This window comes from Ursus arctos, unplaced genomic scaffold (assembly GCF_023065955.2).
Source record: "Ursus arctos isolate Adak ecotype North America unplaced genomic scaffold, UrsArc2.0 scaffold_2, whole genome shotgun sequence".
Taxonomy (NCBI): domain Eukaryota; kingdom Metazoa; phylum Chordata; class Mammalia; order Carnivora; family Ursidae; genus Ursus; species Ursus arctos.
Window position 1 is genome coordinate 67,023,633 of NW_026622874.1, and position 23,391 is coordinate 67,047,023.

General features: G+C 51.8%; 2 protein-coding genes across 5 annotated transcripts in view; both read left to right on the forward strand.

The window, feature by feature from the left end:
• The window catches only part of CRAMP1 (cramped chromatin regulator homolog 1), a 56,280-nt gene extending 52,006 nt beyond the window's left edge, over positions 1-4,274 (forward strand). For all 3 annotated transcript variants that reach the window (XM_026484938.4, XM_057314827.1, XM_026484937.4), the window contains one exon: positions 534-4,274. In XM_026484938.4, the coding sequence (XP_026340723.1) occupies positions 534-698 (165 nt within the window). In that variant the 3' untranslated portion in view covers positions 699-4,274. The remainder of the gene's footprint in view (positions 1-533) is intronic.
• A 459-nt stretch (positions 4,275-4,733) lies between these two features.
• Positions 4,734-22,014, forward strand: JPT2 (Jupiter microtubule associated homolog 2). 2 transcript variants are annotated; one of them, XM_026485029.4, is made up of 5 exons: positions 4,734-4,831; positions 9,413-9,561; positions 14,631-14,773; positions 18,347-18,395; positions 19,325-22,014. In XM_026485029.4, exons 1-5 carry the CDS (start codon positions 4,788-4,790, stop codon positions 19,510-19,512), a joined length of 573 nt encoding a protein of 190 aa, XP_026340814.1. In that variant the 5' UTR covers positions 4,734-4,787; the 3' UTR covers positions 19,513-22,014. The 2 variants fall into 2 exon arrangements, with proteins under 2 accessions (XP_026340814.1, XP_057171192.1); XM_057315209.1 differs by lacking the exon at positions 4,734-4,831 and adding an exon at positions 7,237-7,392.
• The last annotated feature ends 1,377 nt before the right edge of the window (positions 22,015-23,391 follow it).

Sequence of the window (23,391 nt, forward strand, 5' to 3'; positions counted from 1 at the left end):
GCGCACACCTGGTCTTTCTCCTTGTTTCCTTTCTTGGCCTGACTCATTGTCACGCCTGCCAGCTTTGTCTCGTGAAGAGCCGAGGCACGTTCTCGTCTCAGGGTCTTCGCACTTGCCTCTTCTTTCTCTGCGCTGGCAAACTTCACCCGCTTTCTCTGCTCCCGTGTCCTTCAGGCCACCCCACAACCTCTGCACTCCACTGTGTGCCATCTGCCTCATTGCTTACTGATGGTCTTCCCCTAAGTGTCACGCGTTGGGCACTGCCACTCTGACCCCGGCAGCCCATGCGCCTGGCCCCCGCTCAGCTCTCATGCACACCTGTCAAAAGAGGGAATGTTCAAAAGGACAGGGGATTCTGAAATTCGCCCAGGAGTGCTGGCCCGGTGTCACATGGCTTGTCAGTCGGGGGTTCTAGTCTTCCTTGGTACATTCACCTCCTGCTGAAGTCCCTGCCATGGTGGCCAGTCGCTCCAGGCCAGCGGCTGGCCAGCCGCCCATTGACATGGCTTTCCCTTGTGTCCTCTGCCCCGTAGGTTGTGGATTCCCAGCTGGTTTGCATGATGAATGAAAACAGCATTGATTACATATCTCGATTCAACGATTTGGCCCAAGAACTGTCCATCGCCGAGCCCAGCCGCCGAGAGGTTCTGTTTGATGGCAGTGGAGGCGGCCCCCCTGTTGGTGACCTGTCCCAGTGACCACACCTCGTCGGTGGAGGGGCATCCTGGAGGCCGCAGAGGAGGGCTGCTGGTCCTTCACTGTGGTAGGCGTAGCCCTCTTCAGGCTAAAGGAGGCAGAAATCAAGCCCAGGATGCCCCAGAAGACAGTCTGAACAGAGGAACCTCTGTGCCCCAGAATGTACAACGTGCAGGAAGCCGCGTCCCGATGGACAGAGGGACATGGTGGCCCGGGAGGTGAGGACAGGTTCTCTAGGAGGGCCCATGTCAGACGTTGCTGTGGTGTTGGAGCGGCTCCCTGCCAGCCATGGGATAGCGTTTGGCGGCCACATTTCTGCCCACACTTCCACCTCACTTGTCGTGTTGGACGTTCCGGTGGGTTATCTTTCCAAGGGAAAGGAATGGTGTGTGGCGGCCGCGGCCCCAGGGACTCAGCCTCCCCGCTGTCTGCAGGGACACTTCCAGCCACTGCTGCTTTTTTTTTCCAAACCTTTCAGTTGCTTTCTCTGCAGATGACAGGGAAGGACACCTGGGCATGGCCCGGGCTCTGCCTGGTGGTGTCTGCACTCTTAGCGGACGCTTGCGAGGACGCTCGGATCACAGGGCAGCGTCCCTGGTGCCATCACCCCAGAGACACTGACCCTTGCCCAGTGCGTTCACCTGGAGGTTTGTTCAGACTGACTGAACAGGAAGGAGGAGAGAATCCTGTTTTGGCAGCTTGTGTGGACTTTTAGAAAAAAATCCTGCTAAAATGGTTGGAAAAAGGTTTTCCTTGTGTTTTGAGAACTAGGAGACGTTGAGAAACAAGTGAGTTCATGGTTTCCTTCCTGTGTTCAAGCTTCTTCTTGGTCAACTAAGATAATTCCTTCTCTGCTGGGACCGCAGCCGAGCCTTGGCCCGCGAGTCCCTGAACTGCGAGGGTGCTGTTGGCTAGCCGCTGACACACGCGGCCTTTCTCGGGAAGGTCTTCACCTCTTCAGCGTCTCCTCTTCCTTCCACAGGCTTCCGTGCAGAGTCCACACCATGCATACATTTCCTCCTTCGTGTTTCCTCCCACCTGTGGTCCTCTGTTTCTTTCCCAGTGCAGGGAATGCAAGCAAGGCCAGAGCCGGGCTGCAGTCAGAACGTGCTGAAACCACATCCCTCTCGTGTGCTCCTCGGGCCTTCTTGGGTGGCCGTTTGTCATCACTGCCGACGGGTCAGTGCCCAGTCTTTCCCCAGAAGGGAGCTGACGGGGCTGCTTTGCTTCTCAGCCTTGGGAGGCTCAATAGACAAAACCCCATCCAGCCCCCTGTCCGTTGTGGCTGGCAGCTAGGGCTATGATGCTGGTCAGGGAATAACCTGTGTGCCAGCGGCCCACCTGCCACTTCACCCTCCACCTGCTGTCCAGGCCAGTTTGGCTTCTGAAACCCACCTGAACTGGGGACGGTTTCTCTTTCCTCTTCCCGACTGTCAGTGGAGTGGCAGCCTCCCAGGCCAGTCCCAGCCCTCTCCACGGGCTTCTCTCCCTGTCCATGATGAAGAGGTGAGGCAGCATGAAAGGGAACAGAAAGGGCCTTTTGTGTGTGCAAGCAGAGGGGATGCTCCTGACTGCACAGTCTTAGCAGCAGAGGCAGCTGCTCCAGGCTGTGGGCAGTGTCATTCCCCCGGAGCCATGGAGGAAAAGGAAAGCAGTTGGGCTTCCAGCCAGTGGGTTCCTTCCTTCGTCTCAAGTGTTTCTCTGAGCTCTTGCCTGTAACGTGGTTTTCTTCTTTCAGGTCTGGTTGTAGGTACAGACATCACTAATAAAGGCCATTGTGGGCAGCTCTTCTGGGCTTTTACAAAAAGTCCCAAAGCTCTGGAGATGTGCAAGAGAGGGACATGGCGCTTTATTAGGAGAGAGCATCATTTGAACCAGAGTGTCTTTAAACTAGCTTGTGTAGTTTAGCGATCCATCTACTAGCTTCCTGAAATTAGCACCTTCTGGAGGTGATAATATCAGTGGATCTCTCTGGCCATCTGACTTTGTTAGGTCTATAGTAGGTTAGGACACCTGGGCCAAGTTTAGGCCACTCCTAACTTGCTCATCCTCCCACTGTTGGGGACCAGAGACCCCTAGGAACGTTACGGCATCGATGCTGGGAGCAGTGCGTGATGGCAGTGTGCATGTTGCGCGGTCAGGGTGCTGCGCTCCTTTCATCAGGGGACACCCCGAGGCGGTCTAGCGGGGAGGCTGGTGCCGGCTTATTCGGTGACACTTTCCGCGAGGGGCTCAACCACAGACTGCATCTGGAGTCTCATCCAGGGGACAGGGGGGTTAAGGAGAACAGTGGACTGATTCCTCTCACCTGTAACAAAGCTGACATGATTCCAGAGAATTCTGCCACTTCTGCGGCAATCTGACAGGTCTAAGCATTTGCTTGCCGTGTTAAGGGAAAGTGGCATCATTAGTAGCATTAAAAGGATGAGTCTATTTTCTCCCAGCCTAAATGATTATATACGTATAAAAATAAGCAGCTGTTAAAGGCTGGAATTTTCAAAAGACCAAGCAGAGAAACTCCCCTGTTCCTGTATCTTCCTCTGCCTGTCCCACAGAAGTCGTAGTCTTGGTGTGCACCTGTGGCTTTCTTCGTGCATTTGAGCATGCTGTGATTAAGACCAGATCCGTTCCTTGGAAAAATCCCTCCCTAGTGGCTCTAATGTCTGGGATCTTTTTGCTGATTCAGCTTTTGTAAAGATGGAGACTCTTTGGTCTCCAGGGAGTTGGTGTTTGGCCTGTAATAAGCTTAGAAGATGCAGCGATGAGTGGAAGCTCCCGACTCCACGTAGGATCAGCAAGGACGTTGCCCTCACCTCTCCATGTCTGCTGGGTGTAGAGTGCCAGCTCAGGGAGTGGGGTAGTTGGAAATAGTTCATCCACTCATCTCCTTGCTTTCCCACATCTCCAGCTGCTTAGCGTCCGAATCCTGAAAAGGACGCCCTTTTCAGTGGAGTAGCATCTTTTAACTAAATCACAGCCAAACTTGAGCAAAGAACAGGCATGGAATAAAAGGCGCTGGAAGCAAGCAGAGGAGGAAAGCAGCAGTTGCTGGGTTTTTGTTTTTAAAGACCGTGAGATCCATCAGATGCATTTGTGAGAAAATAGGGCACTTTGTCTTAAGAAAAGGAAGAAACCCACAGCAAACCTGTCCTGTGACTGGTGACTCCCGTGAACCTGTGTTGGAGGCACCACGGCAGCCTGGACCCTGTGTTTTCTAGCGGGACAGCACTTGGAGCTTTCGGTCTGGGCGGCAGAACTCACCGCGGTTTCCTTTAATAATCGTTAAGCCATATCATCGAAGGTTTTCGGCTTGTTTGAGATGTGAATTTGTTTTATAGATTATAAATATACATATACAGTGTATGTATAAAGCAGAATGCCTCTGTCCTTCCTGATTATTTTTTGTACCATATTGTAAATTATATTATTTATTCTTTACCAATTTGGGGAATAAAAGGTGTTTTGGTTATTTAATATAATAAACAAAAGCTGTTAAACTTCTTATGTTTAAATTTCCAGTTCAACTTGTAAATCTGTTTTTATTATTGTGCATAAATACATACTAATACTTGATCTAATACTTCTCGAGTGAGCCTCGTTTCCTGCGCGGCGGGCTCTGCGGCGGCGGTCCCAGCGCCGGGCCCCGCGGCTGCGCTGCCGGCACACACCCGCGCGCCTGCCCGGCGAGCAGCGGCCCCCGGCGGTCCCCCGGCGGTCCCCCGGGCTCTGCCCGCTGCGGCCCGAGGGCGCTGCCGGAGTGCTTGGCGTGCGCCTGCGCAGGGAATCGGCGCGTCCCAGGCGCCCGCTCGGGGCAGTGCCCGCCCCCCCGCCACCCTACCGACCAGTGTGGGCGCCCGAGGCCTGAGCGGCCTCTGCTCTCACCAATCGGCTGCGAGCGCGGCGCGAGCCTCGCGGAGCCTCTTTCCCGGTGGGGCGGGGGCGCTGCCCGGCGCTGCGATAGGCTGCGGTAGCGTGACTGGCGTCGATGGCGTCCAATGGGCGCGGGCGGCCGGGCGGCCGGGCCTCGCGCTGCGTGGGGCCGGGCGGGAACCGCGGTGCGGCGGGCGAGGAGGCGCCGGGCGGCGGGCGACATGTTCCAGGGCCCGGAGAGCGAGGGCGGCCGGGCTGGCTCCAGGTGCGTGGCGGGCGCGGCCACGTGGCGGGCGCGGGTGCCGGGTGACCTCACAGAGCCGCGGCCTCCGCCTCCCCGCTCGAGAGGCGGGCGCCGGGCGGGACGCGCTCCCCGCGCCGGGCAGGGTCTGGGCGGGAGGCCCGAGGCGTTCCTCCTGTGCTGCGCCTCCTGGGCCCACGTTCCCCTCCGTGTTCAGCACGCCCGGAGACGCTGGCCGAATGGTGTGCGGGGCCGCTGCGGGGAGCCCGGGACCATGCGGGTGTGCGGGGCCGCGCCCTGCGGTATCCGGTGCTAGCGGCGGTGCGCGGGGGACAGGCCCGCGGGGTGGGGGTTACCGTCCTGGGTTCCCTCCCGGGGCCCCGTGGGGCCGGGCGCCGCGCTCCCCTGATCCGGGGTCCCCTGGGGCCGGGCGCCGCCCTCCCCTGATCCGGGGTCCCCTGGGGCCAGTCATGGGACCTCCTCAATCCCAGGGTCTTGGGGAGCCTGGCAGTGCCCTCCGTGCCTTGCTGATGGAGAACCAAGCCGACTGCCAGTAACAGAAGCAGAAATCCAGTTGTAGGTCTCTGTGTTCCAACGCTCAGGAACACGGGGTGGGGGGGCAAGCTTGTTAACTTTTACACGGTCTGTGGGTATGGCAGCCACGTAAATTAGAACTGCCAGAGCTCGGGAGAAGATGCGTCTTGCCACTGGAGGAGCCACCTTACGTTGTAGATTTCGGGGGTTTTAGATGCCCATGAGTGATCCTCTTCTGTACCCCAGCCTTGCCCTAAAAGTAGAAGAGAATCTTTGTGACAGCTGTCGAGATAAATACCACGTCGAGTAGGTCGTGAGAGAAAGAACTGCTTTGACTTGGTGAAAACCCTGTAAGTCTGGGGGAGTTAGGTCAGCGTTCAGTAATACACCTAACTAATGAGTCATCAGCCCACGAACAGTGACTGGCAGTCACACACGTCTGCACGTGCACTGATGGGAGCCAGACGTTTATCCTGGAGTGCTCGAAAGCACCTGGGGCATCGCCCACACCAGCTGGGCAGGAGCCGCTTCCCAGCTCGCTCTCCCTCGTGTCCGCTGGGTTCACCCTGCGTGTTCACACGGCCTGGCACCGGAGGCCCAGTGAACATGGCAGTTGGTGAATTAATGCCCTAACGCTGGTGCCGTACTCCCTCTCGGAGCTGCAGAGCTGTTGCTCTAAGGGAATATTCCACACTTCTTTGGGGGACTCGTGTTGGAGAGGGTATTAGGGAAAGGACAAAAATTTTCCTTCTAGGACATTGAAGAGAAAAGCATTCTTCTCTCCATTGGACGGTAACACGTAATTGGAAGTTTCTGCTTGGGATCATTCAGATGTTTTGGGGTTTCCGCAGCCATCTTAAAGGGATTGATTAGCTGGACAGGCCTTGTAGGGCCTCACGTCCTATTTGGCTGTTGAGAGAGGGAATCAGGTGGTGTCTGTAAGACTGCCCGGCTGGGATTTCCTCTTTTTGGGCCCTACATCTTCTGTTTTCTTGCTGAGGGGTTATCTTATATTAAAGAGACTCTGAACTGTCCGGTCGTCATGCTTCAGCCATCCTGATGTGAGGTCGTCCCTTTCAGCTGTAGAATGTACGACTGTAAAGGATTTATCCAAGTCTCCCTTTTATTATGGCTTTTCTCCAAGTCTGGCCAGTCCCCGAAACCTTTTCTGAAACACAGACCCCGGCTCTCCGAGGGAGGGTTAGGACCCAGAGGTGAGAGCGGCTTTTGTCTCCCTGCCTCTGCTGGCGCCATCGTCCCCTTGAGCTGTATCTGGCGTTCCTTGTCACGAGCCCTCTGGCTCCTCTTGTGTACTTCAGTGTCTTTATTAGAATATATTGAGGGGTAGACGAGCAAACAAGGTAATTGTCATTGGACCGTCCCCCCACCTTGTCAGTTCTGAGCTCACTAGTATTCCCATCTCCTCTCTGTAATTTGTGTCCTAGAGGTGACTGCCCTTGATGCTGAGCCTGGTGAAGTCCACACTGAGCCATTATTGTGGGTTCTGTTTTTATCAAAATAACCTCTTTCACTCTCGGTCCCCTTATTTGAGACCCTTATGGCACACCCTGTGTGATTTGCATGACTGGTACGAGGTTGGGAGACCCTAGTGCCCACCCTGTTACCTTGGTGATGCAGGTGTCGCTGTCCCTTCCCATGTAGCGTGGCCATTATGCACCGCATTCTTGGCTGCCACGTTTCTTCCCTTGTTTTCGAAAAGTAAAATAAAATTTGGGAAAGTACACAGAATAATATAATAAATACTGTATTTTCACCACCCCAAATTAACATTTGGTCATTTCAAATGACTCTGGCTTACATCCTTTGCCCTGAGGATACCCTTCCCATGCAGAGACCACAGACTCAGTTTGGGCTTTGACTCCTCCACAGAGAGGCCTTTGCGGTTCCAGTCAGACCCAGCGCCAGCGGCATCACCGATGGGGACACTAGAGCCCCCTGGACCCGCGGTGCTGGCTTTCCCGGCGAACAAAGCTGCGGATGGGTGAAGCCAGGGCGCAGGGCAGAGGGCACCAGGAGATTGCAGGGATGCGGTGAGTCCTAACGAGCTCTAAGTCAGGACAAGTCTGCTTCAGATTGGAGCAGGCCCTGGGAGGTTGAACGCAGAGCCACGTTTCAAATATGTCTGTAAAACAGGAATTTGTAATCCAGCAGGAGACTTGATGTGAAATTCAGTTCAGTTCTGCAGATTGCAGATCCCCACCCCACTTTCCAGAGAGACGGCTGTGGAGACCCAAGCATGTTGGACCTGCCACAGCCAGCCAGGACTGTGGAGGGTGCCCCTGGGACCGGGGCTGTGTGACTTACAAATGGTTGCGGAAGGCAGCTGGCCTTACTGTGGCCACCAGCAAAGCACGTGACCTGAGGGCCTGTTAACACCTTTCTAAATTAAGTGTGGTTATTGGTTTTCTTTCTTTTTTTTTTTTTTCTTTTTTCTCAAACTGAAGTAATTTTTTTCCTTCACCAAATCATTAAGGAACTACTAACGGCCGAGTAGGCATCTACCGTCCCGATCCTCCCCGGTGGCCAGGGACGCGGCACCGTGTCGGAGGCCTGCCCACCGGCTCTGTCCGCCGTCCGTAGAGCAGAGGGGCGCTTTCTGCAGTCCTTGCAGCCGGAGAGTCTGAGAACTCCCTTCACTTTAAAGTGCCGTGAATGATCAGCTCCCTTTCTTGTTCTTTTAAGGAAACAAACATTTCAGATGTCCTGTTCTGAGCGAAGTTGTGGGCTATGTTTGTGGAGTGTGGTGGCTTTCGGGTGCCCAGCACTCCGAATTTCCATCTCTTCCTGCATGTCGGCAGACACAGCCCTGTTGCTGAGGACTTGGGAAGGAGCCTGAGCCTCTCGCCGGTCTAGAGCTGTCTCAGTGGGGCCCTCTCACCTTTAAAACGCATCTTGAAAATCTCTGTGGGTGTTGTGAAAAGATGGGTGCGAGTTCAGCGTGTGACTGCTCTGCGGTGTAGTCTGAAGCCCCGGGGTGTCAAGGCAGAGCCGTGTGAAAGTTCAATTCTCGGCTTATTGCCATAAAAAGTGACTCCGGGTCCTGGTGTTCCACTTGCAAAGTGTTTCCTATAAACCTCCAGATGGTGCACGGCAGTTTGCCCCAGTCAAGGCTTGGGGTAGCTGCTGCTGGTGGCGGCTGAGCGGGAGCATGGCGGGTGGCGGCCAGGACCCCTGGCGCACGTGTGTTGTTGTGAAGTGAACAGTGGCGCCCAGATGTTTCCTCTGATCTTCTGATCAGAATCTGTTGGTTTGACGGACTTGAGGACTGGAGATGGTTATCCTGGGGTGGATTCCGCACATGGATCCGACCCTCGTTTTGTCGAGAGCCTGAGCACATAATCTGAACTCTGGACCCAGACTGCCTGTTGTGTTCTGATTCTGCTCCTTCCCACGTGACCTTTCTCGTGATTCTTCTTTGTCTCAGATTCATGGTCCGTGCCCTTAGAGGGCTGCTGTAAGGTCCTTGGAACAGTAGGTGCAGACAGTAAGCACTTAGCAAATGGAAGCTATGGTATTACACACTCCTGAGTGTGTTTACCGTATGAAGCTTTAACTGTGTTTAATTTACTTTTTAAGTAACCTCTCCACTCACCATGAGGCTCAAACCCACGACCCTGAGATCAAGAGTCGCACACTCCACTGACTGAGCCGGCCAGGTGCCCTGAGAGTGTTTGTAGTATTAAACACTATTGTGTACTAATTAAAATGAGCGTTAAACTCTTCTGAATATGGCTCAGTTTGCCACACTGTTTTAGGGAAGTTAATTTTACTTATGAGAGGGTCACAGGAATAATTTCCAAGGATGTCCATTTCTAGAGGGTTTTTGGCATAACCAAGATATACAAGGAGAACTTTAAGGGCAGCGAAGAAGGGTTTCTTGCTGTGTAGCTGTCTAGACCAGTTGTGCCCGTGCTAGAGAACCACGGTATGTCGTTTTCCCATGAACGTCAGAAGATACAGGTGCCCTGGGTGGTCGTGCCGTATGTACAGCCTGGCCGGCGATGTCCAGGTCAGCCGTCACGGTGACTCACGCTCGCTCTGTGCCCCTAGGGCCATGAAGCCCCCGGGAGGAGAGGCCAGCAATCTTTTTGGAAGTCCAGAAGAAGCTGCTCCTTCAAGCAGGCCCAATAGGATGGCATCTAATATTTTTGGACCAACCGAAGAGCCTCAGAACATCCCTAAAAGGACCAATCCTCCAGGTATGGGCCTTTGTGAATCCTCAGCCCTTTGGCTTCTGCCTGTTCTGTTTCATGCTGTTCTTGGGTAACATTTTTTATTTCTTTGCATTGACCCTTTCAGATGTTTTCTGGTATAGGTTATCCCTTGCTGTCAGAGTTCTAGAATGTAAGGACGGTTTTGTTTTGTTTTTTTCTCTTGTCTGTTTTAAAATATTTTATTTATTTATTAGCACGCACAAGCAGGGGGAGTAGCACAGGGAGAGGGAGAAGCAGGCTCCCCACTGAGCAGGGAGCCCGATGCGGGAATCAATCCCAGGACCCCAAGATCATGACCTGAACCGAAGGCGGACGCCTCACTAACAGAGCCACCCAGGCGCCCCACCTCAGTCATTCTTTTTTTTTTTTTTTTTTTTAAAGATTTTATTTATTTATTTGACAGAGACAGCCAGCGAGAGAGGGAACACAAGCAGGGGGAGTGGGAGAGGAAGAAGCAGGCTCCCAGCAGAGGAGCCCGATGTGGGACTCGATCCCGGAACGCCGGGATCACGCCCTGAGCCGAAGGCAGACGCTTTAATGACTGCGCTACCCAGGCGCCCCCCCACCTCAGTCATTCTTGAATCCTCCTTCTTCTGTCTGCAGAGCCTGGCTGAGTCCAGGCACTAAGGATCCAGAGGCAAATGTTGGGATCCTGGGGAGACTCTCAGTTTTCCAAGGGGCCCTGTGATTCCAGAAATTGTGTGCAAGCTGTGCATTTAAACATTTTTCTTAGGGAGACTCTTTTGATTAAGATCGTCAATGGGGTCAAAATTCTTAAAAGGGTGACTCAGTCCATATAGTTTAATGCTTATCCCACATTCCAGTGGTCACAGTGGGAAAGAATCTTAGAAAAATCTTTTTCTTGGCTAATGGACTATCTAGTTGAGTGACTGTGCGGTGATAGTTAGCTGAGGAGCTCTCCCTCTTCTGTGTCCCCAAGGAAAAACAAGGTTTATTCCATCCTGGAAGATTCTGGGAGGCCAGACACAGGGCTCAGCACTTTGGGCAATAACAGCTCCAGCAGAACTGAAGCTAGAGCTAAACCCTGCCCTGCTGCAGTGATCAAACCCGGAGGAGCAAAAGCAGTAGATTCAAAAGCTAGTTTTGTGTTGGTTTGTTTGTTTATTGCTGGAGAGGGCAGGTGGAGGGTAAAGTTTGGGATATAGTAGAAGCAGGTGGTTCTTAAGTGTGAGGAACATTCTCGTCATGTCCAGCTCACAGGTGTGCGGCTGGATGGTCAGCCCCGCACGTCCTTTGTTAGTTCGTGTACCTGTAACTGGCTGCCGGCCTCACAGTGTCTGCAGCTGCCCCTGGGGTGTCGGGTCCCCTGCACAGTAGGGCAGCTCGCAGCGGTGCTGCCCTGCAGACCCTCAGCCTTCTGGGACTCCCCAGTGGGCAGCCGGGGCCCCTCCTGACCGGAGACATAGAGAGCCTCTGTGTAGCGCGCGGTCACAAGATGCGGCGACGGCCGCTGAACTCACTCCTGTGCCGGGTTCCTGCTTCTCCTGCCGCTGCTGTTTGGGGTCTGTTTTCTGTCCTGCCAAGTGCTCTTGGCAAACAGTCTGTGGTGAATTCTCAAGGGGAGGCTGAAGGGGAAAACTGCCCGTGTGCCCCCCTGCTGCGGACCCAAGCTCCTGCCTTCTGATGAGAGGGCCTGATGGAGAAACGTGTCCAGGACGGGGAGCGTGGCTGAGCCCATGATCGTCACTGCGCATCCACCAGGGATTGTCATACCCAGTGTCTCTTCACCCTTCACGTGTGGGCTCTGCTGGTTGCTGGGCTCGCATCTCCCCCAGATCATTCTCTCTGTCCTAACCCTGGTGCTGGAGACGTATGGGCAGTTCCTTATTTGCCAGGGACTGTGCTTAGTGCTTTCCGTGTATTCGTTTGGCCCTCTTTACACCCCTACGAGGTAGGTGGGGGGGGGTGCCCCTTGACAGGGGGGAAACAGAGGCTCGGGGAGGTTCACTGCCATACCTGGAGCTCACACCTAGCTGGTGGCACAACTAGCCCTTGGATCTCAGTTTGCCTGACTCCAGAGCTCACGCTCGAAACTTACCACCTGAGAAATTAGACAGACACTCCTGACTGGTTGTGAGAGGGGCCCGGTGTGCACCACGATGTGTGTGATGCCCGCTCCCCCCTCTGCCAGCACGGTGTCTGCCTTTTGCAGTTTGGTTCTTACAAAAGCATATCTTGGGGCGCCTGGGTGGCTCAGTCAGTTAACATCTGACTCTTTGTTCCGGCTCAGGTTACAGTCTCAGGGTTGTTGGGCTCTGCACTCCGCGTGGAGTCTGCTTAAGATTCTCCCTCCCCCCTTCCCCTGCCTCTCCTGCTTGTGTGTGCGCACACGCGCTCTCTCTCTTGCTCTCTCTCTGAAATAAATAAATCTTTAAAAAAAGCGAATCTTGAATTTATCTTTATGACTGAATTGAGTCCCTTTTCCTTCTTCAAAGCGGAGTTCATCTTTCAGGTAAAATGTTGACTAACAGGCAGGCGTGCAGGGTGATTCCTTTTTCTAAAGTACGGGGATAGAACTACGTTGTTTCGGGTTGGACATACACACAGTAAAAATAGACCGACAATAACAAGTTTGAGGTCTGTAGGAAATGCAGGCGTCTGTGACCTGGAGTGCGGCAAGGACACCCCGGGTCTGGGGGCCCAGTGTGCTCTATACACTGCAGTGGTAGTTACCCGGGCGTTTGCTTTGTTGTTATTTGTGATTGTTATGTCTAAGGAGAGTTTGTGTTGTGTTTCATAACTTAAAAATAATTTTTTAACAAGTAGTATCTTTAGCCAAAAACTTCAAATTGAGTTACTTCGATTTTCCATTTTTTAAAAAGACAGAATGCACATTTTTAAGAGAATGTACTTAAGCCAGAAACAGCGCAGTATGGGATGACCTGAAGCCATCGTTTTCTCCACTTTGTGGTGGAGCTGTTTTTGCTGATGGCAGCCCAGCAGCATCACTGAGGGCCGACTCTGCCAGGCACTGCTCTGCCCACTTGACTTGCATTCACTCGCTTATGTCATCAGTGGCCCTACGTCCGTACTCTTGTTGCTTACCACCTCCTTAGAGTTGATAGATGGAGGCGAGAAGGTTCGAGCCACTTGTCTGGGCTCAGAGTCGGCAAGTGACCGCACAGGGGCTCCACCTGACAGCCCAGCGCTGTGCTGTGCGGGCATCTCCAGCCTGGGCCTGTGGGTCCTGGAGGGTGAGGTGTGTGGGCAGCAGGATGACACGAGTGTGCCTGCATCCCCTGTGCAGGCAGCCCCGCACGTTGTTCTCCTGCCCTGGAAGGACTGCTTCCTGAGGTCTGTTCCAGTCCTCACCAGGCTTGCGTTCCATGTCCCCGCACGGCTGCGTCCCAGAGGCCACTCTGTTTTACGGTCCACCCTGGCTGCGGGGGCCCTCAGGGTGGGTCTGAAGGCAAGCGAGAGCATGAACCCCTGATGGAGCCCTTCCTCGCGGGGCCCACAGGAAGCTGGGCGTCCAGGTTGTTCCTGCGTGCTCGTGTTTCTCTCTTAGCGGCGTGGGCGATTACAGCCAGGAAGTGACTGCTTGCGACGGGCACTCATGAAAACAGTAAGCGAACATCAAAGCTCTGAGAAAGGACATGCCAGGCAGTCCTGAATCCCACAGCCCGCCCGTCCCGCGTCCTGTGCACACAAACATTCGGGGGGTGGGGGGGAGTAGCCACTCTTTTATTCATATACAGGTTAGTGAGAACACCCCCTCCGTTTATATTAAAACATTGCACGCTGTATAGATTGTCTTCTGCCTTTTTTCACTGAGCAGTATATACGTCCAGGAGATGTTTCTTTGTCAGCATGTGGAAAATACAGTGAATGTTTATTGAGCATTTATGTCCCTGGCATCATTCTAACCATTCGATACATGAACTATGGTGAGTCATTGAAAGGACCTGTGAGGCAGGTCTTTTCGTTCTGCCCTTTCTACAGCTGCCATCTGGGGGCACGGAACGGCCAACTAATTCGTGTGTGGTCGTCTAGCTAGTTAGTGGAATGCATCTCCTTTCCTCTTGTAAGACTGTAAGTCCTTGGTGCCCCGGGGCCATGACGGGCAGCCCACCTCCGTTAGCACAGCTCTCTGCGGAAAGGTGCTGGCGTTTGCCAAGTGAAGAGACGTCAGCTGGTGTTGTGTGGCGGCCGTCTTTCTGCTTAACTGAGGCATCTGGGCGTTGACTTTGATGTCTGGCCAGACTCACCAGCTTATGAGAAGTTACATGTTAGATGCATGTTTTCGGTACGGCTCATCAGATCACCTGGAGTTGCACCGTAGGGTGTCATGTGTCTGTACTTTGCTGACATGTCTAGTTGTCACTGGGAGTTTCGGTCAGAAGGACTAATAGGTGTTGCTTTCCAGGTGACAGGTTTGCCTTGAATATGGCATGTTGTTAAGTTCATCTCTATCTATCTGGCCTAAAAATGCAACAGCTTTTTGCTTTTAACATAAAGAACTTTTCATGGGCTTAATGAAGAAGATTCTTCAACAGGATAACACAAGTTCAAGGTTAAGTAAGTTCTAAAATGGAAATGCTGGGGGTTTTTTGGTTTGTTTGTTTTTTTTTTAAGATTTTATTTATTCATTTAAGAGAGACAGAGAGAGACAGAGCACAAGCAAGGGGAGAGGCAGAGGGAGAAGCCGGCTCCCTGCTGAGCTGGGAGCCCGACATGGGGCTGGACTCAGGACCTGGAGATCATGACCTGAGCTGAAGGCAGATGCTTAACCATCTGAGCCACCCCGGCGCCCAGGGAAATGCTGTTTCATATCATCTTATTGTCTTGCCTCTAGAGGCCAGCCCAGGTCAGCTTCCAGAAATGAAGGTCCCCACAGGCCCCTCGATAAAGGGGTTGGTTTTGATGTACGTCTTTAGGGGCCCTCATCAACCTGATCACCCCGTCCTTGTTGGCCTGAGCTAGGGACTGGCACTGGGTATCCCTGTGAGGGGAGGTCTCTGAAGTAATGAAGGTGGAGGGTGGCACCAGGCAGCTGTCCTGGGTTTCTCACTGTTATGTAATTGTTTCTACAGGGGGGAAAGGAAGCGGTATCTTTGACGAATCCACGCCCGTGCAGACTCGACAGCGTCTGAACCCACCTGGCGGGAAGACTAGTGATATTTTTGGGTCCCCAGTTGCTGCCACTTCACCTTTGGCACACCCAAACAAACCCAAGGTATGGGCTACATTCAGGTAGCAGACGTGAAAGTAGGAGAAACGAAAATTGAGCAAAGTACTCCTTGAAAAGGCTCTAAGGCAGGTGCAGCGTTACCAGGAAGAGGCAGAGTGGGTGACGTTGGTTTTGCTGAATACAGTCCTTAGTCATGGAGTTTCACAGCTCCCCTGAGTCGGCAGAGACGCGCACTCCAGGCTCGTGATGAATGAAGCCTGGGGGTGCCGGCCTCAGTGTGCGGGTGGAGGCGACTACCCCCTGCCGATGGGCTGCTGCTCTCATGGTGCTCAAGCTACGAGACTGAACCTCTCGTAAAATTTCTGGCCATCATCAGTAAGTACACTAATTGCATTGGATGAAAATTAAGCCAGTATTTAGAATTCTTGGGTTCATAATAATACTTGTAAAGACTGATTTGTGGCTTGGAGAATGCCAGAGAACAGAGTATGGCATTTGCCAGCATCTCCGTGTGAGCCGCGCCTCGGGGGGCTGCTTGCTGCTGAGGGAGTGTTTCCTTTAGAGGGGTGCTCAGCCAAAAATGAAGAAGGAATAGCAGAATTCAAATATCGCCATTTTGCCGGCTTGTAATAAAGTCCTGGATCTCAGCAAAGAGCATCGTGGCTAACATCACAAAATGAGAGACAACCAAAAATTACCTCCTTATAGAATATCATAGCCCACGTTTAAATTCTTGTCAAAAAACCAGGCCCAAATCAGACCAACCGGCATATTAATTGACGCCACAGGGATTCCCTCTGAGTAATGCAAAATAGAGGACTTCACATAGCAGTCACTAGAGGGCAGTCAGTAACCCTGATGATTAAAACGAGATTTAAAAAATACAGTTCTTACCGCAGCTTGGGTGGCTCAGTTAGTTAAGTGTCCAGCTCTTCATTTCCACTCAGGTCATGATCTCAGGTTTGTGAGATCGAGCCCCACTTTGGGCTCTGTGCTCAGCAGGGAGTCTGCCTGGGATTCTCTATCTATCCCTCCCCCCAACCCCTAAAAAAGGTGGGGAGGGGAAGAATACAGTCCCTATCAAAGTCCCAGCCATATTGTTTGGTTTGGTTTGGTTCCCCCCCCCCCTTTTTTTTTTTTTTTTTAATATTTTATTTATTTATTCGACAGAGACAGAGACAGCCAGCGAGAGAGGGAACACAAGCAGGGGGAGTGGGAGAGGAAGAAGCAGGCTCGAAGCAGAAGAGCCTGATGTGGGGCTCGATCCCACAACGCCGGGATCACGCCCCGAGCCAAAGGCAGACGCCCAACCACTGTGCCACCCGGGCGCCCCCCCCCTTTTTTTTTTAAGTGGAAAGACCTATCCTAAAATTCATGAGGAATCTCAAGGGACCCTGAATAGCCAGCTTAACAGTGAAGAACAGAGTTGGAGGCCTCTCACTGCCCAGTCTCAGAACTCACTGCAAAGCTCCAGTCCAAACACTGTAGCGCTGGCATAAGGACAGACCGATAGTCCGTGGGACTAGGATGGAGACCCAGCAGATACACACTCACATCTGTGTGTAAGCGGTACTTCCGCACAGGCACCTGGATCGTTCGATGGAGGAAGGCCAGTCTCTTCTACAAGCGGTGCTGGGACAACGGACATACGTGTGCCCGAGAGAGAAGGTGCACCCTTAGCTCACACGGGGCACAGAAGTCAACTAAGACAGATCAGAGATGTACATTGAAGGGCTAAAACCATAAGATTCTTAGAAGAAAATACAGGGGCAGTTCTTCACAGTCTTTTCCTGTTGTTGGTGTGTTTGTTTTTTTGTTTTGTTTTGGTTTGTTTTTTTTAGGATTCTATGTTTAAGTAATCTAATCTCTACACCCAACGTGGGGCTCACACTCACAACCCCAAGATCAAGAGTTGACATCCTCCACCTACTGATCCACCTGGGCGCCCCAGTTTTTCAGTCTTGAAGTGGTTTTGGCAGGAGTTTATTAAATGTGACCCTAAAACACAGGCAACAAGGTTTAAAATAAATACATTGGACGTCATTAAAACGTAAAACTCTGGGGTCGCCTACCTGGCTCAGTCCATGGAGCATGAGACTCTCGATTTTGGGGTTGTGAGTTTGAGCCCCATGTTGGGTATACAGAAGACTTAAAAATAAAATCTTTAAAAAAAAATTTTAAACTTAAGTGCATCAAAAGACATTATGAAGAGAATGAAAAGACAGTCCACAGAGTGGGAGAGAATATTTACACATCCTATTATCTGATAAAGATTTACTCTGCAGGGGCACCTGGGTGGTACAGTCGTTAAGCGTCTGCCTTCGGCTCAGGGCGTGATCCCGGTGCTCTGGGATCGAGCCCCACATCGGGCTCCTCCGCTAGGAGCCTGCTTCTTCCTCTCCTGCTCCCCCTGCTTGTGTTCCCTCTCTCGCTGGCTGTCTCTGTCAAATAAATAAATAAAATCTTTAAAAAAAAAAAAAGAGATTTACTCTGCAGAATATGTAAGGAACCCCCAAAGCTCAGGTACAAAATGATAACCTGGTTCAGAGATGCACAGAGGACTTGAATGGACGCTTCCCCAAAGAAGACCTACAGATGGTCAATAAGCACATGAAAAGATGCTGACCATTCTTAGATGTTTGGGGGAAATGCAGATATGAACCACGATGAGCTGCCAGTTTGCATCCACTGGGGGGCTGTCGTCACAACGAGCAGGAAGGAAGAGGTGCCCTCAGCCGTGGCTGCGGGGAGTGCCCGGGGGGAGGCGGTTGGGCAGTTTCTGACGTAGTTAACCCAGAATTTACCGTATGATCCAGTAACTTCACTCTTAGCTCTATACCCAGAACATGGAGAACAGTAATTCAAACAGGTAACTTGGACACCTGTTTTAACGGCAGCACCATTCGCGGAAACAACCAGTGTCCGTTGGTGGACAGGCCGATGAACAGAACGTGCTATACACACGTAAGTGGATGTTACTTGGCCACGAAAAGGAGTAAAGATGACACTACAACGTGGATGAACCATGAACACACACTGATGTTTTCAAATTCGACCAGGTGTGAGGCGTGTGAGGCAGCATTAAGTTTTGCAGTTGTGAGAGTGCTGTTATGGTTATGGGCTTTTTGTAAGGACTTTTTTTTAATTAAGATTTTATTTACTTATTTATTTGAGAGAAAGACAGAAAGAGTGCATGTGTGCATGTAGGGCTCAGTTCCACAGCCCTGGGATCATGACCGGAGCCAAAATCGAGAGTAGGACACGTAACTGTCTGAGCCCCCCAGGCGCCCCTAAAGGACATTTTTAAATTGGAATATTAGTGGGTAATCGAAATATCTGAGATTTGCTTTAAAATACTCGCCCAAGGGGTGGAGGAGCTGTGGTTGGAGGCGTGGCTGAGATCTGGGTGGCGCTGAGCTCATATCACTGCTGCCGCCACAGGCCAGGGGGGTTCGTGGCACTACTCCCTCCACTTTGCTCATGGTTAGAATTGTCCGCAGTAAAAGATGTTTAAAAGTTAACGTAAACAAACCCATTTGTGCCCTGATTTTCATCATCCATCTGAATGAGGGTAAAATGTCTGAGTCACATACTGACCTGGGGTTTGCCTTGTTGCAGGACCACGTGTTCTTGTGTGAAGGAGAAGACCCAAAATCGGCCCCGAAAGGTGAGCTGCTGTTTGGTGTCCCTTCCCCTGAGTGCTCAGCTCTGGAAGACTTGCCAGGATGCCCCCAGAGGATGAGCAGGGGTATCTGCCCCTTCAGGCCTGACAAAAACAAGCAAGGTCATGTCTGTTGCCAAGAGGATACGTGGTATTTGAAGAAGGCCAGGGAAATGGACTCAGTTATTTTGGGTGAAAACCTCCCAGCTGGTCACCACCAGCCTTTCTTCCCTTGGCATTGGTGGTCAGCCTAGGTCCACAACCAGGGGGTCCTCTTCTAGAAGCTGATGTCATGTCGTGAAGAGCAGGGATTCGAAGCCTGTAATGAAACTGTGGCCAAGGGTAGCACAGGCAGCACTGATGCAGGAGAAGGGAGCATAGGGAGAGCAAGAGGGGTGCAGAGTGAGAAGGGAGACCATGAGGCCTGCATGCAGTGGGAGAGCTGCCAGGGGAGGGGTGTGCTGGCTGTCAGGCTCTGAGTCCCGCCTTGCTCTCCTAGCTGGCTGAGCTGTGGGTCACCACTCCTTCAATTGGCAACCAAGACACATGGGCACTTGCTCATTAGAAGGCCTGAGGAGGAGCCGTCAGCAGGCCTTGCCTCAGCTTGTTAGGTCCCCAGTTGAGATGAGCTCCTTCTCTTCTTTTCATGTTCAAGTTGAGAGTTTGTTATTTATTCTTGAGGTGGAAGAAGGGGGAATGGGGTTCCACAAGCAGTGTAAAAGAATCAGCTTATTAGGAATTGTCAAGGAGTTTATAGTACAAAGCCCCAGCTCTGTGCCCAGCTCAGGAATGGCCTCTGCTAATCAGAGTCTTTCTGGGACGTGCTGGAGGCCTTGCTTGTGCGCTGCTCTGGGCCTCAGACTCCATACGCGCAGCTTGCCTGTGTGGTTCACGGGCCGCCTCTAACGGGATGGCATGCCGACTTTGTTCCACAGCTGCAACGAGCACATCGCCCAGAGAAGAGCCGGGTGAGAAGGGAGGCCCTGGAGAAGCAGGCCGTGCCCCGCAGCCGGTGCCCATGCCCACAGGTGACAGCCATGAGCCCAGGTTGGGCCCGCGGCCTCGCTCTCATAACAAAGTCCTCAACCCGCCTGGAGGCAAATCCAGTCTCTCCTTCTACTGAGAGGGGCTGCTGCTTTACCTGTAGCCAGACAGGAACCCAGAGAGATAGGATTTCAAATACTCTAGTTTCTTTTAGCCCAAAGGAGCCAGGTGGGGAGAGGGTCTGCTGTGCAGCTGAAGCCGCTGCTCGGGTCCCACTGCCGTCAGAGAGCCGGGGGTCCTCACCTTGCAGCTGCCGAGACACCTGTCCTGATGGAGATAAAATGGGACTCACGATTAACTGCAGATGTGGGGGGACTCGACAAGGGGTGTGGGGACAGGTGGTGCAAGGCCATGCCGAGGCCTGGTGGCGTGGGGCTGCCCACAGCCTCGCCACACCGGCACTCTGCTGGTCGACCGGGGGTCCGGGAATCACTAACACTGTAGCAGAGTTGAAGTTTAAAGCCTTGGCAAGAAAATTAAGAAACAACCTGTGTGTTGCTGTGGGCTCGAGAAGCGAGGCACAGGCCGAAACACTGCTGGTGGGAATTGGGGGTCTCTGGCTGGCCCCTCAGGTCCTCACCCCGTTCACCGTGGGACAGCTTCCATCCCCGGGATGGCCTCCACAGGCCCCTGGTGCCTCCTTTCCAGTCAGCCCCAGTGTGTTCTCTGCACGCTTCCTCAGACACCTCGGTTGCTTGTCCTCGACAGCTGTCAACAAAAACCAAAAACTTGTTCTCAGTCTCATGCTTTACGGAAAGATTTTGTGCCCTGGTCCTCTGAGGTGCTCCATTTCTGCCGTCTAAAAGCTTGGCCAGATCTTACGTAGGAATCTCTGCCTTTCGCTCCCAGGCTGTTCCCTCTTCTCCTCAGCAGCCTCCCGTCTAGGCCCGTGCCCGTCTCCAGGGATGCAGACAGCTCCCTTCGCAAGCCGCAGTTTTCCCTGGGCAAGCCCCCACCCCCGACTCCTGCCACTGTAGAACTGTCCACATGCATCCAGGCAGTGGGGTCACTGAAATCCTTCCTACGTCTTTACTCCTACTGACCGTGGGAAGAAGAGATGCTTCAGAACCTTGGGCTCTTCAGTTTGAATCTTTAATATCTAAAGAGCTTTTCTAAAATACCAGCTTTACAGAAGTGACTGTTGACTCTGCCCTGTTTCTGACACCTTTTTAGGAAAAAGTCAGTTGCTCAGGTCCAACCGAGAGGAAGAAACTTTGCTTAGCTGCTCTTTATAAAGCTTTGCAGAACCTCTGGACCATATTCAGTTTCCAGAAGAAACCTGGACACCTTGGGCCAGAAAATTAAGTAGTTTGACATCAAAGTCTCAACTGGCTGATTCCATGCTGCTTGTTGGCAAAGATAATGGGCTGGCCGGAGTCTTTCGGCCCGGCCAGCAAAGTTTCTCCCAGTTGGCCCCTACAGGGCTACAGTCTCCATTCTTAAACCTCACTCATGTTGGACCAGCAGTTAACAGTGGACAGGCTGTGGGTGGGGGTACATTTGGTAGGAGTGCCTACAAAGCTAATGCTAGGTGCTAAAAATACCTGCATCATTGAAATTTAGAAAAGCAACAACCTCTGTTTCATCGCACCCACAGTGGCCTAGACACTTAAGTGCCTGCAGGAGCTGCCTGCCGAGCTCCGCCTCTTACACCTGGCACACTGGGAAGGACCTGCACATGGCTTTGTCAACCAAAGACCGTTCGTTTTCCCCCTTTTAACTGCCCTGTTCACTTGGGAGGCAAGAAACTCTTTCCATGTGACTCTCTGAAGTACTTCCTGTCTCTCCCCTTCAAATGGCCACTTACAGGAAAGTTGTTTGGAATTCAGAGCATTTTTTGACCCCCATTAGAAAATGTCATAAATGGTAGTTAGGGTTTAAGCCCAAACACGGTAACTTTTGCTTAACAATGTAACGTTCTAATGATAGAAACAAACTACCATTTATGACTGTTTTGTTGTGGTTTTTAATATGCAAGAAAATGATCTGTGGGTGCCAAATTGGGTTGCCAGGAACTGTGACATGCTGCTGGGTCCTGTGGCTTCGGTTCTGCCCTCGCTGTCCACCCAGTTCTGTGAACCAGCAGGGATCTTGGGTGGGAATGGGGAGCAGAGGTGGGGATGGAGGCAAAGGAGAACTGTAGCAGGCGCGTCTGCGCGCTGCAGACATGCCCTGCCTGCCTTCTCTCCCCAGCCTTCCCTCCCTGGGGCCATAGAGGTGGGTTTAGAGTGCCTGGTAGTCTGGGAGAAGCCGGAGAGGACTTTCTGCTCCTATGAGCCCGATGGAGGTGGCTGTTTATATTTGGAAAATGCTCTATACATCGGGGACTGCCTGTATTTGGAAATCCATTAACTCAGCATCCTGTTCTCAACCTCTAAGCTGCATTTTGAAATTATTAGTGTGTATTTTTATTAAGCCTTAAAACTTTTTTTATGTGCATTTGGTGCCAACTTTTTTCTAGAGCTGAATCAAAAACAAGATACCTGTACTCACATCACAATGTAGTTTTGATAGGGGCATTTTGTTGTCTTTACAAGGCAGGATTGGGTATAACTGTTGAATTAAACTTAGCAATCATGTACTCAGAGTCTTTGCTTGTCGGTTCTTGGTGTGCATGTCCCGTGTGCTTTCCTCAACATCCCTTCTCCACAGTGCCTGAGCCCTACAGCTTTTCTCTGGTGAAGGCGTTGGCCTTTTTTTTTTCTTCCTTCCACTTAGCCAGAGGATGCCCAAACTAATCTTCTCAAAGATTACAGATTTTCAGTTTTTAAGTTGGGAAACCAAAGACAGCTTTGAGTAAAATGAGCAGGAATATGCCAGTGTTCTTTTGGATTTCTGTAAGTTAAAGGTAATGATTCCTTTTTCTCCTACACCATTTGTTTTCCTAAAGAACTGAAGGTATTGACCTTGTCTCTGAGTGGGTTCTGAAACTCCAGTAACAAGCCTGGTAATGAGTAGATGAGGTGCTAAGCTTCTGGCTTGCCTGTAGGTTAAAACCCTATAGAGAAAGCACAGATTGAATATCTTTTCCTCTTATATATTGGGTATGTTCATATGTCCTAAAAGCAAACAATATCTGTATGCATTACGTGGATCTAAGATGATGAAACCGGTCAGACCACCTGCTTGGAGAAACACACACACACACCTGTCCCATAGGAGGCTGCACAACATTCTAACTGCTGGACCAGGGCCAACACCAGAACAGCACAGGAGAAAGAAACTGACAGGGGCACCTGGGTGGCTCAGTTAAGCTTCCAACTCTTAATTTTGGCTCAGGGTCATGGGATGGAGTGCCATGTCAGGTTCCACGCTCAGCTGGGAGTCTGCTGGACATTCTCTCCCCCCCACCCCACTCACTCCCGTGCACTCATTCTCTCTAATAAATAAATTAAAAAAAAAAAAAAACCATACACTACCTGACTCCGTCTTCATTTGTTCATCTGAAAGCATGTTTGAGTGCAGATCGCCTGGGCTAGGCGCTGGCAACATTGCATGGCTCCCGCCGTAGGCCAGTTTGGGCCAGGAGAGTCACAACCCACTTGCCTCCAGGGGCTAGGCAGTGGCCACTGCCTAAAAGGACAAGAACAAGGTAGCTCCACCTATGTTACAGTTATAGTGAGGGGTGAACAACAAGCGTGAAAGGGCTGCTGTTTCATGTCCTGTGCTTTCTCCAGAAAGGCTCTTTCGACAGTGTGTTCCTATTTTCCACACTTGGCGAGCGTGTATATTCCTCCTCGGTTATCCAGTTCATTTCTTCTCATGGTATCTTAATCCTTAGCATTCTTGGAGATCATGAATGAAATACTCCTGTTTTATCTGTGACTACGAAGTGCCATCAACATTTAGCGTAGGAAGAATTGAGGGGGATGTTACAGGGACCTACGTGACTCTAGCAAATTAAATTAGACCTTTTTTTTTTAAGTTTTTATTTAAATTCCAGTTAGTTACCATACAG

Bases quoted from the DNA above. Each gene is read 5' to 3' on its own strand.
- JPT2 (XM_057315209.1), top strand. From the start codon at position 7,340: ATGGGTGAAGCCAGGGCGCAGGGCAGAGGGCACCAGGAGATTGCAGGG. The intron at 14,774-18,346 runs GTATGGGCTACA...GCCTTGTTGCAG, and splicing joins CACACCCAAACAAACCCAAG to GACCACGTGTTCTTGTGTGA. The intron at 18,396-19,324 runs GTGAGCTGCTGT...TTTGTTCCACAG, and splicing joins CCCAAAATCGGCCCCGAAAG to CTGCAACGAGCACATCGCCC.